The 16,384-nt window shown below is 38.8% G+C and overlaps 1 protein-coding gene across 1 annotated transcript; it reads left to right on the top strand.

Moving 5' to 3' along the window:
* The first annotated feature begins 1,463 nt into the window (after nt 1-1,463).
* Nucleotides 1,464-15,233, top strand: LOC117003933 (putative short-chain dehydrogenase/reductase family 42E member 2). The gene is made up of 13 exons (XM_033074319.1): nt 1,464-2,118; nt 3,229-3,401; nt 5,390-5,625; nt 7,610-7,705; nt 8,475-8,535; nt 10,238-10,356; nt 10,708-10,783; nt 11,185-11,267; nt 11,780-11,917; nt 13,008-13,073; nt 13,853-13,916; nt 14,249-14,322; nt 14,544-15,233. The coding sequence occupies exons 3-13, from the start codon at nt 5,395-5,397 to the stop codon at nt 14,745-14,747; spliced, it is 1,212 nt and encodes a 403-aa protein (XP_032930210.1). The 5' UTR covers nt 1,464-2,118; nt 3,229-3,401; nt 5,390-5,394; the 3' UTR covers nt 14,748-15,233.
* Nucleotides 15,234-16,384: the final 1,151 nt, after the last annotated feature.

Consider the following 16,384-nt stretch of genomic DNA (forward strand, 5'->3'; position numbering starts at 1 on the left):
ATGATGCATTGTATTCCTTCCCTTCAAATATTGCATAAACTGTGCTCTTCTTCAACAAGACCCAAGGGCTGATACAGGGATGTTTGCTGCTGCTGTGAGAAGTTGCTTTGTTTCTTCCTGTAATTCCATCCTGACTTGGCAATGCAGGCTCGGAGTTATCATTTCATTTGACCTGTAAATCAATCTGTGTAACATGCAAAGTAACCACGAATGCAAAGGAAATGAGAACAAACTCATTTGAAAAGCATTTTATGGGGCACATTCCAAGGGTTTATTTAGGTGTATTTTATTCTTTCCATGAGGAAACAGTGAAATATGCAGAACTGTAACACAAATACACAAAGAAACAGGAAAAAGGAAGGCTAGAGTGAGAATATTTATGTATGTTAATGAAGAATTGAGGGATTTAAGAAGAACCTGATCTCTCAGCTTTGCAGCAAGGAATAAAGATCTGCATCTTCTTTCCCTTTCTGGCCTGGACTTAGAGCATGACATGGGTAAGTTGCTTTGCCTCTGTGTCTTTAACTTAGCAAGGAATGTGAAGATTGTTGTGTTATCATAACAATTTGAGTCTTATATTGCATTTGCATATTGTTGTATGAATATTGTGTTGGTAAGCTTTTTAAGGATGACTTCATGCCTTAGAAATGCTTGACATGTACCAATGTTTAGCATTTGGTTATATGAAAAATATTCTGAAGTTTCTTTTCCCAAATTCAGATTCTCATGATTTTTTTTTACTAAAATTTCTAAGCCCAGCTAGAGATAATTAGAGGAGAGGTCTATTCTTTTTCTCTTCTGTTAACATTGCAAACCTGATTTAAATGCTTTTTAACATTTCCTGTCTTCTCTCACATAAAGGGTGAATATCTTACTGTTGTCACTTCCCATCTCTCAGCTTTCTGTCATTTTAGACATCCTTGTGAGGGTGGTTGTTTTTGTAGTGACAAAGAGATAAGTTCCCTTAGTCAAAAGTTCTTACAGCCTACAACAGCTCTGTCCAGACTTCTCTGGGCTGCAGAGGGGATCAATGCTCTGTACCTGACCAAACGAGTCTCACCACTCTGAGTTCACAGACTGTGTCTCTGATGGGACATCTGCACGTGAAACAAAGGCACCAGCAGGTGCTCAAACACACAGAAAGCTTGGACAATTCTACTAGCTTAGAGCTTAGATGCAGAAATTTTTGATAAGTCAACTGAAGAGAGGGTATTTTTTGTATGACAGGTATTTCAGCAAAACCGTGTCCTTGAGTAGGTTTAAGACACAGCTTAGTCTGATTTCCTGCTATTCCTCTGCCCTTGGGCACTCCAGAACACCCCATCCTGCCTGTGACTCACATCAAATATCTGGCTGTCATCTTAACTCTGTTGAGATCTTCATGCTCTGGTTACTCAGTTAAAGGCTCATTTCTGCATAGGATCTTCCACACTTGAAAACCATTCTTCAGGTTGCCTCACAGCTGGAGCACACTCCTGTTCTGTGGCCCGGGAGTGCAGAGCTGTGAAGTTCACAGGACCCCTGAATGACCTGCTCTAACACATCTGGGCCATGGTTTGAAACCCCTCTGGGGTCCAGTAGCCAGCAGCACCCAGAACCAGCACAGGGACCAGGCTTTGTATGCTGGGGACAGAGATTGTCTTGTTTGTCTTGTGCCAAATCCTCCTTACCCAATTCAGGCTTGGCTCTGGCAGCATGTGATTTGAAATAACCTTGTGTAAGTGTACTGGGTTCCTCTATGAAACACTGCAATTACATTTCAACATTGCTTTACAGTCTGGATGTGAGCAATATTTTGATAAGCCAACACAACATTTCAGAAATGTGGACCTTCTCCTTGTAAATAAATGGACAAACTCCCTGACACCTTCCTGCTGTATTTCATAGTCATCTGCTATAAGTACTGCATGTTTTGCTTGTTTCTATGTGCCTAGGTGAACTATGAATAGTCACAGGAGAAAAAGCAGAAAAAGGCAGTATAGAGTGGTGATTCAGGACCAAAAGCAAGCTCCAATCTTAATGCAGCAGCTTTTCTGCTTGTAACTTTAGCTTCTGTTTCTTTCAGAAATACTTAGCAGGATGCATTGAATAAAATATGACCATCCCTCTTCACTAAAGGTAAGACAATAACAGGCAAGGTACAAAATATCAGTTCTGAAAACTCCTCTGAGGTGTCCCCTTCTTGCCAAGGCCAAGTTAAAATGCTCTTTGTTAAATTTCACTGAAGAGTGGGGGATTGGTATCCTTTGAATAAGCTGACAAGCTGCTCTGACTTGTGAAGGAGTTCTGAGATAGTTCAGGGATAGAATGGGTACTTTATTTCTTGCATTAAATGGTAAAAGCTTTGGACAGCTCAAAACAGACGGTTTGGTGTTCTTGGGGATTTTACTGTGAGCTGAGCTTGTCACTCACTCAGCAATCCAAGGAGTGCAGATTAATTTGACAGGTACAATATTCTGGTTCTAATGATAGAGACTTTAGAACATACATGTTATGCGAAAATACATTTGCCTCGGTGTCAGTTTGAGTTCTTGTCAGCACATGAACATTAAATGACATTTAAATTGCAATTGGTTACCTATGAACTTGAGATATTTCTAACATGCAAACATTGAAAATTGTAGTAATTTATATTTAAATGAGGGAGTGTTTCTTTAGCATCTTAACTACTGTTTTGAGACTTAATTTTAGACACACCCATTTAAAAATGTTGGCTTTGATTTCTCATTGTTTAATTTGCAAAAGCATATGTGTTTTAAAAGTGCTTTAAAATCTCAGGACAGCACATATACAATTATTAATCATTTCATTAATTCACAATTCATTTAAAATGCATTATTTAACAGTACATCACCTTTTCCTGTTCTGTTGTGTACAAGGTAGTTTATTACCTTCATTCATCTTGGAAGTCAGAGAACAACCCTTGCACCTCCAGTTAAGCCTCTCTGCAAATACAAAATTGTGTAAGGGATGGAGATAGAAAAGTCAGGAGGGAAGTGCTGAGTAGCATTGCCAAAGAGGATTTTTGTTTCTTCTCTAGTAGTTTATCTCCAGAATGATGGTACCAATGGTATACTTGTGTTCTGCAGTGTCTTACACTTTTACCAGGTAAGTGAGAAGTACCATCCTGTTAAGAATGGTCTGATGTACAGAATTATAATTTTTCCTGAAATGGAATGTAAATTATGTACAGATTAAGCCCTGCCCTTTTTTTGGCTCCCATCCAAGCACCAGCTACAAAGGAGAGGAACAGCAAAAGGCCTTGAGCACACGTGAACGTCTCTGTCTGCCTGAGAGCACCTGATGCCCTTGAGTCACGAATTGTCCAGCACAGACACATCTCACCCTCCTACCTGGACAGGAAGGCCTGGGAGAGCACTGACAGCAGGATTCTACCAAGGGTACTTACTACTTCTTTAGCTCTTTTTAAAAGCCTGATATGTTTGACTTTAACTTTTTATGGGAAGTAATTAGAACATTGCTGATATTTGAAATGAACAGTAGGGGAACTAGGAGCGATTCACACTATATGTGCTGCATGAGGTGTGACTATGCTCATCATGCAGAATACATTAATAAATAAGAATAGCTCCTAAAAATTCAGAGAAAAATTAAGTCACTGATTGTGAAAGAAGCAATTTCAAAAAGAAAAATGCTGATGTTCAAAATTTGAAAACAATTTTCTAAATCTATGAAGCAGATTAATATACTAATGTAACTGGTGCTTTTTAAGAAAGAGATTTCTAGAAAACTTTAAACTTTTTAATGCAACCTCCAGCTTACTTAAACCTTAAGGAGGTATTAATGACACATATTCAAATATATACCATTTCTCAAATGCCTTTCTGTAATATATGTGATAAGCTTGAATTTATTTCTTCTTACAGTGTATAAAAAGATGCTTTTTCTCAGAAGACAAGGCAAAAGAATTTTATATGGCTTAAGACTCCTGCATAGCATACTCTGGAGATACAAATTTATGTTTCCTTGCTTGAACAGAACAGCATACTTGTTTTAGTTGTAATTTAAATTTTGTTTGGAAACATGGATTAGTTTTCATTTTTGAAATGTCAGGATATTTTCCAACGTGAGGAGCTTGTGTTTTACACTGTTATGCCCTCAGTTTACTGAGCTGAGTGAACTGACATTGGTATTAAAACCATGTAACAGTGTGGAGAATGTGGTCCTTTGCTGTGTCTGAAATCTAAAACCCAACACATAAAATAAGAAGAATATCATGAAAAAAATTACAAAATACTAAGTAGGCAATGGCTAAAGTAGTCCATAATTTTGTGTGCTGTGTCTGCATTGTGTGTTACTTTTCAAGAATTTTTTGGTCACCCTAGAAGTGACAGACCTGCCATCTACAGCCATGTCCCATTTGTGCCTGAGCTCTGCTGAAGCCTGGTATGAATGGCTGAGAGCAAACTGCACTCAACTGTGAGGCTCCTCTCATATATGGAGCTCTCCAACTGTGAGAAAACCAAAATAATCTGCAGAGATTGGGTCCATATTCCTATATTAGACTGCAGGCACCCAGCTGAGCTCCCACTTCATGGTGACATGACTGATTGCAGATTTTTCTGGATTTTTGTTTGAGGATATAAGAGCCTAGATCCCAATATGCAAATGCCAAGCATGGAATCAGGACTACAGGGGCTCTCTGTGTGGGAAATTTAAAATTCTTGGACAAGTGATTAATGTTAAATAAACTAATTTTCAATATAGAACAAGGTGTAGAGATGGGTAATTCCCATGGAGTTCTTACCCTAGAATTGTCATTCTAATCAGTTTTCCCAACTAGAAGAACCCACAGAGCCAATGGCTTATCTCTTCTGCCCCTTGCTGGTTAACTGTGAATGAATGCCCTACTGAGAATAATATGGTCAAAAGTCAGTGAGAAGTGGACAGAAAACTAAATATATTTAATGTACTGGAAAAAGCTTAAAATCATTGCTGAAAACCCAAATGTGAAATAAAGTTGATTTTTAAAATACAATTAATCTTTATTTAATGTCTTAGTTTATTTTCCTGACTAGTAGGATAGCATCAATTTGGCATTAATATATCAGAAGTTAATGAGTTTTCAAGGATAAAATGTTTGATTAAACCAAGTATTAAAAAATGCCAGCAGAGCTGTTAAGATTAGGTAATTTAATAGCTCTAAAATCTTGTAATTTCTCTTCATTTCTATGTAATATGAAGTCTAGGGATATGAGGAAAAGACTAAAATACATAGAAAGCCCATCACCAAATTTATGAATTTATACACTTTAAACATATTAACATAATAAAACTAGTATGAGAGCATTGTAATGTGAAAGTAATTGAAATTTCCCAGACCTCAAAGCATTATGCAGGGATTTTCAGGACTTTTTCTCTGTTGCAGTCGTGATGCTAGAGGGATCCACAGAAGAGCTCCACAGCAGCCAACCCTGTGAGAGCCAAGTGACTGAGCCTGCTGGGCTGCTGGCTCCCAGGAGCAGCAGGACACTGGTGACAGGAGGTGGAGGCTACCTGGGATACAATCTGGGATGTGCCCTTGTTAGCTCTGGAATTCCTGTTGTGCTGTTCGATGTTCGCAAACCTAAATGGGAAATTCCAAGCGGAGCAGATTTTGTTAAGGTATGTTGGAGTTACACGTCTAATGCTCATTATCAAGGCTTCCTCTTAAGGACCTTTGATTAAAACATCTATGGAAAAGCCTTCCAGGACAAGAAGAAGCTGTGGTAAAAGTCCTGGCATGCATAAGTACCTGATAAAGGGATGACCAACAGGGTCCCAGTGTCTCAGTGTCACCAGTGATGCTCTGTTGAGAGGTGCCATTCACCCCCCCATGGAAACAGTGAAGGGACAAAGGTTCCTGGTCAGGGAAATTATTTTAAGTAAAAAGGTAAGAGCTAAGACAGGGCAATAAAAGGGATCACAAATGCAGAACGACTGCCATGCAGAGAGTGATTGAGAAAACTGGGATTTCCAGGCTGGGAAAGAGGTGAGGAGCAGGAGAGCTCTACAGGCTGGCAGTGGCATTGCTCACTTTCAGTACAGAAGGAAGGACCATCAGGAATGAGGAGTCAGTTCAGCACAAACAAAATGATGTGGCTTTTCATGCAGTGGGTAAAAGGCATGTACAAAGCCTCAAGAAAAATTTACCTTCATCAGAAACTGCTAAATAGATAAATTAATTTTCTTGACTGAAAATGCTTCAAGACTAGAAGAGTATTCTGGGGGAAAGCATCACAATTGCTTGCCCTGTTCACTCTCTTCCTGCAGCACCCATTTATGAGCACTGCTTCTTTTTGATTTTAACAATTCAAGGAACTACTATGTCTGAAAAAAAGGGTCTCCAGTATTTGACAGCTCACTGCCATGTGTGGACATTCCCCAGTACCTCTCTCAGCTGCTCCAGGTGCTCAGGTTTGGGCTCTGGGGGCACTTTCTGGGTGCTCCTGTCATTCACACAAATTCTGGCTAAACCCAGGGTAGTGCTCAGCTGATCTTTGCTGGGCATTTACTGTAAGAGCATTTTCCACCCCACTAGAACTGGAAAGTTGATGGCAAAGCTGGAAAGGATCTTGGTCCTGCAGGCTGTCATTGTGATGCCAGGTTTTCTCCTTTGGGCTACATCACCCTCTGGGGCAGGTGGAAGGGAAGCAGAGGGGGATGGGTGATTCTGGGGAGAGCAGAATAGCAGGCTAAGCAGATCTTGTCTGACCCAGGATGTTTTTAAGTTCAATTTCATAAATAACTTTTACAGAATATGGAAGAGGGATAAAGTATTATTGAGGAACCATTCAAACACCATAAGCTTGATTTGTTAATGCTATAAGTCCACATAATTTAAGTTTATGGACTGATGGCAATTTACATCTTCTAAAGGGGACTTGAGATCTCTCAAATGATCTTCTAGAACAGCGTTTTTTAATAAATCAATTTAAAAATATCATATATATAATATTCTAACCCCATCATAGAATTTAATACTAGATACAGGTGTGCTCAGTGACACATGGAATTTCATAAATGTGATTATAGTATATACATTATAGTATATGCTAATGTACACTAAATATTAAATACATACAGATTGTACTGAGTTTCTTCCTCTTGTACAAAACTTAAGTTATCATACAGTGCACCAAACAAGCCTTAGATGGATAAAAAGACATTTGTGAAGACAGAACAGATCACGTCTCAAGGTGCCAACAAAAACGGGGATTTGTTATTTGGTGATTCCAAGGCAAACAGCTGAACCCTTCCTGCTGTGATTTATTGTCCCTGGGGCTGGATTCTCCAGCCCTCGGGCACTTGCTGCTCCCATTCAAGTCGAACAAGTTTTGCCAGCCTGGAGGCTGCGGGGACTAAGTGTGAAAATACGCATTATAATTGAAGCCAACAAGAGTCATCTTTGTTTTGCAACAAAATACTGGCAAAATTCCTAGTCATTGCTTTTTCTTCCTGTCCACAATATTTGATTTAATTGTTGTTAAGTACTGTGAAAAACAGACCAGAATACCTTCAGATTTTCCTTACTAGCCATAGTTAGTACAGTTCTAGAGAATGTAAGGAGCTCTCCCTGTCAAAAATCCATAATTTTCTCATTTTACAGGGTGATGTGAGGGATTATGAAGCAGTGTTCAGAGCATGTGAAGGGGTTGACTGTGTTTTCCATGTAGCTGCATGTGGAATGTCGGGATTGGAACAAGCAAGTACCATTTTCCTAAAGTTTTCTTTGGTTATTTTTGAGAAAGGAAAAAATAGTCTGCACGTAACAAAGAATGTAATTTTACAATATTTATGTCATATTTATGTTATAAAGGCCAAGCCATCCTCACAGGAAATAAAGGAGGTGTTCCTTAAATAATAAAGTCAAAGTGTGAAAGTAATGTACAACAAAATATTCTAGAAAAATGAGATCATAGTTTCAAGAACTTGGATAAGAAGATACAGCCTTTTTCTCTCATCTGAAGAAGAGTGACAGCATTGCTCTAAAACTAATACTGATGCATTTTCTTCTTGTGAACACAGTCATGAGGAAACAGACACAATCAATATGTTATGCTGAATAACAGTGATAGGCACAGAGGGTGTTATCAAAAGAGTCATGAATCTACTAATTTATTTCTAGGAACAGGACAGATTGCCACTGAAACAAGAACTTGTGAAAGCTTTCAGGGAGCATAACCCCTGCTCATAATTCTTGTTTCTATATCATGGATTATCTGGGGTGTGACAAAACATTGAAGTATTATTATTTCCTTTTAGATGCATTTTATCTTTCACTTTTCAGCTTTCTTTGCTCATACACTGAACAAGACAATAAAAATCAGAACTGCCAGAAATCACTGTATGTCAGACAAAACTGTAACATATCACAAAAAGACCTCAGCTATTCTGTCTCTGGCAATTGTAACCATCATATAGTAAATGTGACTTGTTTGATTAATCAAATCTTGTGCAAACTATATTTCCAGCTTCAAAAGAAAGAGCAGATTGAATCCATAAATGTTGGAGGCACAAAAATAATAATTGATGGTAGGTACCTAGATTTTCTTTCTCTGCATCTGATCCAAATAATGAATTAAAAAACTAACTGGATGCTTGCTGTGCAGATCAGACAGTAAAATGAGTCTGTTCTCTCCCTCCTGTCAGAGTCTGATGTAAACCTGAGTGTGCAGGTCCCATTAAAGCTGGTAGATTTGCTACTGGTTTGAACTGGGGATAGATTTTCAACCTGGACTTCATTCCTTGGCGATCCAACTAGAGCTGTCCTCCATGATATTTTTTTCATTATTTTGTCCCTTTATTCTGTGTAATGGAGAAGTGTTATCCTCTTTCCTCATAGAAATAGCATGAGAGCTGTTGTACTGTTTGTTGTGTCATAAACATTAGGTAACAGGCTCCACAGATGTGTAAGTATATTTAGCTATTATTTTATCAGATCCTTTCTACTTACTGTGATCCTTTTTATTATATATTGATTTTTAACTAGTGTCTCTGGAAGATGCCAGTAGATCTCTTTCAGTATATTCAATTCCAGAAAAAACATTTTCCATGTGTACTACAAATACCAAAGCTACCTTCTCTTTGTTTTTCCTTCAAAAACCAAATGGGGGAAAAAAAGGCAGCAAAATGCCAAAATCACTTTTTTTTGAGACTAATTTTCATGCAGCCTGTGTGTTATTACTGCAAAAATGCAGAAATGGAATAGTAGGCAAGTAAAACTCTAGAAGAGTTAAGGAAGAGTTGCCACATATTCCCTTCTTCCTTCCAACCTCCAAACCCACAGAAACAATGTCATGTCAAATTTCCACAGGTTCCCAGCAAACCAAGATGTTGGGAGAAGCATGAGCCTGCTCATCATCATTTTAATAATACACCTTATTATTGTATTTTTTCCCAAATATTTACAATAATAATTAACATTTGTTATGTTCAAAATGAGCCAATGAACCACCAGGACAGACTGCTCTGTAGATTCTAAAAATCTCTGAGTTTGCATTTTAATTCATTTCAACTTTAGGAATATTGTTAAATTATAAGGAAATTTACATTATTCAAGTTTGCAGTGACAGAAATGCAGCAGAATTTAGCTACAGAGTCTTAGCTACCCAAGATGGAATTCATAATTAAGTCTTTGCTTTGCAAATAGCATTAATTTCCTTTGTGTTTAAAGCACAGCTGATTATACAGTAGCAGGGTGTGTTTTCCTGTTAACACATCCTTTGTCACTTAGGAACAGACCGAGACAAAGAAGTTTTGTGGCATGTGGGCAGAGCTGGCCGTGCTCCTGTTCCCTCAGAGGTGCAAGAGGCAGCTCATGGAACTGGGGGTAACCCAGTGGCCTTGGAGTGGCTGCTGCCACAGCACTGCCCCAAGGGCTGCACACAACAAATGTTCTTACTCATCTTCTTTGTATTCCATTCGGAAAATGAACATGTTTTAAGAAAGGTTTCTCAAGGAGGAACCCACCAGCTGATGACTGCAATCCAATGATATGATAGTTATAGGTCTTCATCATGAAACATTTGGTGACCACAATGTGTAATATTCTCATATTTGGGATGAAAAATTCCAGCTGAATGGAAGATAATATTATATTCGATGATAATGTTAAAAATAAAATACTACCTTTTTTTCCTGTAATTGTAATGTTTGTTTTCAAAAAGAAAATCTGCCAGTTATTTCTCCCCCTTTATTTTTGTTTTAAAATAATTTATTTTGTCTATCACTGTAGTCTGCAAACAAAGAAATATCCCTAGACTGATATATACCAGTACAGTGAATGTGGTGTTTGGAGGGAATCCTATTGAAGAAGGAGATGAAGAAACTGTCCCATATTTTCCACTGGAAAAGGTACTTTATCCATGGGATGGTGTGGCATTTACTGTGCTCCAAAGGGCAGATTGTGTGAAGCCTGTTGTGAGAGCAGAAGTTGTTTTACTGTAGATGTTCTCAGTACATGGAGCACAAAAAGTGAGTTAAGTAAATATGAATGGACTGAAATTCACTCTGAAGCTGAACTTGTGCCACTAAAGTATAAGCCTGTTTTTTGTTATAAACAAATTATATATTTAGTAAATCCTACTATTTCTAGTTTTGCTTTGCTCAGCTGATATCTGTGAGCTGGCTAGATTGAAATGTCAGGCATAAACAGTAAGTTTGCCTTTACAGATTCAATAATTATCTTATTCTGCTTCCTTATAGCAATTTAATCATTATTCCAGAACCAAGGCAATTGCAGACCAAATGGTTCTTGCTGCTAATGGAACTTTACTCAAAGGTACATGTAAAGCATGTGGGGCTTTTCTATCATTAGGAGTGCTAAGGCATTTCTTTTTCTGGTTGCTCATTTATCAGTAGCATACTTTAACTGAAATAAGGATTTACTTGTTTCTATTCCTGTCTTCGGTGGATAATTAGCTGTTCTGATAACACCAATTTTAAGCACTGTCCAATGGGTTTTTCTTGTAACCCCAGGAAGGTTTTTCAGGCTGCTAAGCTCAGGTCTGTCACTGCTACTGAACTCAATTTCACAGAAACGAAATCAAGTCCCCAGGAAGCTGAACCACGCAGAATGGTCAAAATGAGCCTTAATTTTGACAGTGTAAATTCAGCCAATATGTGTCAGCCATATGTTGCTATCCCAGCTGTGTGACAGTCACCTGTTGCTCTCTCTCCAAGGAGGGGACAAGCTCCACACGTGTGTGCTTCGCCCACCGGGCATCTACGGACCAGAAGAGCAGCGGCACCTGCCTCGAGTAGCCGTATGTGTTTTGTAGTCAGCTCTGGAGGACACCACAAGTAGTTGTAAGGGCATAACACAAGTGGTAGTACCTTGATTGCAGTTCTTAACCACTCCTGCAGGAATGTGGTGAAAGCTTGGGGACAGGTGACGTGGTGCAGGGTAACAAATAGCAGGAAGCCAGTCCTACGGACCAGGATCAAGCTGGGCTTCTCAGTGAAAAGGAAAAGTGGAAGGCTGAAATGCCATGGTAAAAGGACTAGGTTTGCATCCCTGTAATTTAATGGAAATACTGTCTTTTAAATATGCACTTTAGTTTCTGCCAAAAAATATAATGGCACTATATTTAGCCACTTTGCAACCATCTTTGATTTGCAAAACCACCCCACTAGTTGAGTGTTTTCTTGTGACGTTTCTCATGCTATAATTGCACACAAATACAGCAAATTGCAAATATTTGGGTTGAAACAAAATCAATATTATAGTGCATAATAAAGGAATAATGTAGTTATCTCATGCTTTCTGTTTCTACAGATAAATATCCAGCGGAGACTTTTTAATTTCAAGTTTGGGAATCACAAAGTTCAGATGAACTGGGTTCACATAGGAAATCTAGTGCAAGCTCATTTACTGGCTGCTGAGGCTCTCACCTCTGAGAAGGGCTATGTAGCTGTAAGTAAGCAATAGCATCATTGTGTCCTAGCTTGAGTTCTCAAACAAGTTTAATTTTTGAAGTTCTGAGATCAAAGAGTGTCCAAAAAGTCATATGCTAAATTCTCTAAAATTGTGTGTAGCTCCACAAGCACACAGACAGTGCAAATGCAAATACATTTCGCTCATATTTTGATGATGTTTTTGTTTGGTTTGAAAATAATTTCCTGGGTTACTGGAGGAAGCTGTATTTTTAACTAGCTTAATATATTCACCATTACACAAATCTATATATCCTGTTATTCTCCTCAAAATAAGTTCTGACCCTAGATGCATAAAATTTAGAGCAACCATTCTGAGGTATTCCAGTTGAATTTTCAGAGCTGAAAATTCAAAAAGAGATGTACAAAATTAATGGACAATTTTTAGAGGTTTTTCCTTTTGTTCTACTGATTTTAACAATTTTTTAGTAATTGCAACACCAGTCTTAGGACTGTGAAGCATTACAGAACTGACAACATTGGAGCAGCTGCTGCATCCACAGGTCCTGAAGGTCCCACGTTCATTCAGATTAGTAGGAACATACAGACAACAGGTACTGACACAGGTGAACACCTCTCCATGTGTTCTCAATTAGTTCAGTGCTTGGAAGTCATGCAGCTGTTTCAGATTGATATCATTCCCAGAGTCCCAGGCTTGTTTGATGCTCAGGGGTTCCTGGTACTCAGAGCTGGGCAGATTCCTCATCCAGAGCACAGCTGGAACTTGACCTCAGAGCTGTGTTTGTTAAATGCCACCAGTGCTGCCCCTTCTGTTGAATTCACAAAGTCATTCTGTGCCCAACACGTCATGAAGAACATAATGCTCCAACAGCTGGGCTACTACATGTGGAAACAGCTCTGATCTACACCATGGTTAATCACCATGAGCTCTACCACCACTGTGGGCTAACCACAGTGAAGCCCAGTGAGGGCAGTTTCCTCTGTGTACATTCACCTTCCTCATGCTGCATGCTGCTCACAAAATCATGACAGGTAGGCAGGTATGAGAGAGACAGAAAATGCCATCCTGTGCACAGTTTTGTCACTGTTTTTCTCTGCTTCTTTACCAGAGTGGTCAGGCTTATTACATCCACGATGGTGAAAATGTCATCTTCTCGGAGTGGATTGTGCCTCTGGTACGTACTGCACAGCCCTGCAGCTCCCAGCACCACATGGGCACAAGTCCTGTCACTGACTGACACACCAGACCAACTAAATGAAATTCAGTGCACATAAATTACTGAACTACATCACATTAAATTCAGTCCTGTTTTCCCTGCATATCCCAAAGTTCCACTGGTATTAAGAGAAGTTTTGGATACCTGTAACTGTGGAGATTGGCTGTATTGCTGTGAGAGGATTTAGCTGGGAAGTCCAGAACCTGCTGCAGGACAGAGCATTTCATGAAGCAAATCCACAGTGCATGGCAAGCTCTGCCACTGGCATCTGACAGGACTCTTACAACCATTGCTTATCCCTTTGTCCTGGCATCAGCTGCAGCACAGAGGGGAAGCCCATTCACAATCCTATCTTAGAAGCTAAGAAAGGACAACACTATATTTGCAGAAATATCAGGCTACCACAGCAAATGACTGCAGCAGAAAATTGGGCCTGTATTTAAATGTAGTTCAGTATTCCAGTCTGGGTCATTTCCCCCTTGGAAATGACCTTTTATTCCCCTTTACTGTCCAATTGCAAATGAAGAGTGGGAGGTAGATACAAAGAATGAGTAGTGGGCTTCAACTGCATTTCTTATTACCTGTACTGACAGGAAAACTAGCTGGAAAAAAAGTTTAGATACAAGTTTTATCAACACTCTTGTTTTTGGGTTTTTTTTTTCCATTTTCATGCCTCATTGACTCCTTCAATTTGATATAAGATCTCTGTTATTCTTTCTTTTTATACTCTTTTTTAGTTTGAAAAATTAGGCTACAGGAAACCTTGGATACATATTCCCGTTCTCCTGGTTCATATAGCAGGTAAAAAAAATAAAACACATTCTTAATTATTGTGGTGGGTTGTTTGATTTTTTTTTTTTTAATTCCTATGAAGCTATATAGTGGTTTTATTAAATGGAGGGACCCAAACTGCAGGAATTATTTAACTTACTGTTATTTTAATTGAGTATAATCACCTGTACCACATGGTTTTAATTATACCAGATAAATTTTAAAGGCCATTCACAAACTTATCATGTACTTTATAAATTAAACAGTGCCTTCTACCAGTAGGAATTACAGGATGTATAATGTCAGCATTGTCTCAGTTAATTGTTATGCAGATGTCTCATTATGTAATTTCTGTTTCACAGCTGCTGTGATGGAATATCTGCACCTGATACTAAAGCCAGTTTTCAGCTTTACACCTTTCTTGACAAGGAATGAGGTAAATATATAAAAATATATAATGTTTCTATATTTGACTTGTATATATACATGTGTGACTCAAATTCTCATTAAGGACGTGTTACACCCTTTGGATTATCTGCATTGCAGCTCTGTTTTCTGTTCTGTTTCCATTGCAGTATCACTGTTTATATATTTTCACCCAAGTTCTAGAAAACTGGCTATTAAAGTCACTGCCATAACTGTCCTTTTGACTTTCAGGTGTGGAATGTCACTGTAACTCACACTTTCCGAATAGACAAGGCACGAAATCAACTCGGTTACAAACCGAAGAAATTCTCATTCGCTGATTCTGTGGATCATTACCTAAAAACAAGACCTACCTGCCAAGAAGATCACACTTTCCTTAAAATGGTGTTTGTTTTTGGCATTATGTTAAGTTTGCTCATTCTTTCTTTCTTCTAAAATCAAATAACCACTTACTGTTCCAGAAAACCTCATTTTGTTTCTGAGTATTAACTATCTGGTCATAGTACATTCCTCATTCCTCAGCCACTCTGGACTTTGCTATTCATATTGCTATGATGGCACCTGTCTGACCTCATTAAGAAAGAGAAAAAAACAAACAAACAGAAAACAACTAGAGAAGTGAAAACAGAGGATGTATCAAGAAATGTTCCCCAAGAGCAACACAGTGTTACAGCAAAGGAGATCACCACAAATGGGTACAGGAATAGTTTTAATGGATCTTTATTAAGTTATTGTTTCATGCTGGGAAGCATTTTCTAAAAGTGATAATTGAGGAGGGTGAGAAGGGGGAAGAAGAGGAACTGTCACAGGACAACAGTGCTGTAACAAGTCCAGAAGCTCCAATGAAGAAAAGGGTGCCTAAACTCTTCTGATGAAGCCATGGCTACAGCTACTGTCAGTTACCCTGAGGAATTACAGAGACCTGGGAAACAATGCAAAAAATATGGAAAGTAAATATTTATAAATAATAGGTGTCTAGAGGAATGAAAATAATATTTATGTAAAATAGTTTTGTTGTTCTAAAGCTTTTTAAAAATGTAATAAATATCATTATGTGTGTTTGTAAATCAAATATCCTTTCAATACAATAATAAATAATATGTGAACCAAATACTGTTTTTAAGGAGCTTGTGGGTGGAATTCAGGCAGCTGTTACTCCTTCCTGGAGTCACATTCTCCACAACCCTATAGCACTGCTGGCACACACTGTGTGATCAGGGAATTGCATTTTGGGGTGAGCAGAGAAGCCAAGCACCAAGACAGGAGTGAGAATCCCACCTCTCTCTTTTCCCCTTTCTTAAGTCTTACATCAGTTGTTTCTTGGGTGGATTGCCCTACATGAGCCACCTGTGCTACATTTACTCACCAGGTGTAGCCCAGACAAACCTCAAAGTTTTCTTAGGAACCAGCTTTGCTCTGACCAGGGAGCAGCTGCTCCCTCTCTTGCACCCCACATGAATTAAGAGAGCTGCATTTACCATGGTGGGCCATGGAAGACAATGATGGAACAGCTCTGCCATCTGGTTATCTCCCCTCTGTGTTCATTTTGCCTTTTCTTAGCATTTTACAGGATTTTTAAGACCAGTAAGTTTATAGAGATTCTCTCCCTCTAAAGCTATAGGATATGCAGGAGAGCCAACAGCAACCCTAGAAGAATACAGGATACAGGTAACAGACAATATGCAGTGACAGGAAAATCCAGGAGCAACTACAATTACCGCTGCAACTTGTGTAAGCAAAGATTTGTTTTACTCTATTTTTTTTCCCTCTTCACTAAACAAATAGTTCTGTGTGCAGGGAAAGCAGTAGAGTCTGCTTGATTATGGATTTGCATTTGGAGATTGTCCTTGTCCATACAAAGCGAGCTCCCTCTGCACATCTTTTAGCAGGGGCACTGCTCAGCCCTCTCTCCTTCTCCTGGCAATCAACAGGAAGCTTAAAAAAGCTCTGTATATATGAGACCTTTGTCCAGGTTTGATTAAAACCAGTAAAATTCACTATTTATCACTACAGAGCTGCATCTGAGCCAGCAGGTGCTGCAGGCAGGTGGTACCATGTAATTTCTCCCTAGA

This window comes from Catharus ustulatus, chromosome 16 (assembly GCF_009819885.2).
Source record: "Catharus ustulatus isolate bCatUst1 chromosome 16, bCatUst1.pri.v2, whole genome shotgun sequence".
In the NCBI taxonomy this organism is placed as follows: Eukaryota; Metazoa; Chordata; class Aves; order Passeriformes; family Turdidae; genus Catharus; species Catharus ustulatus.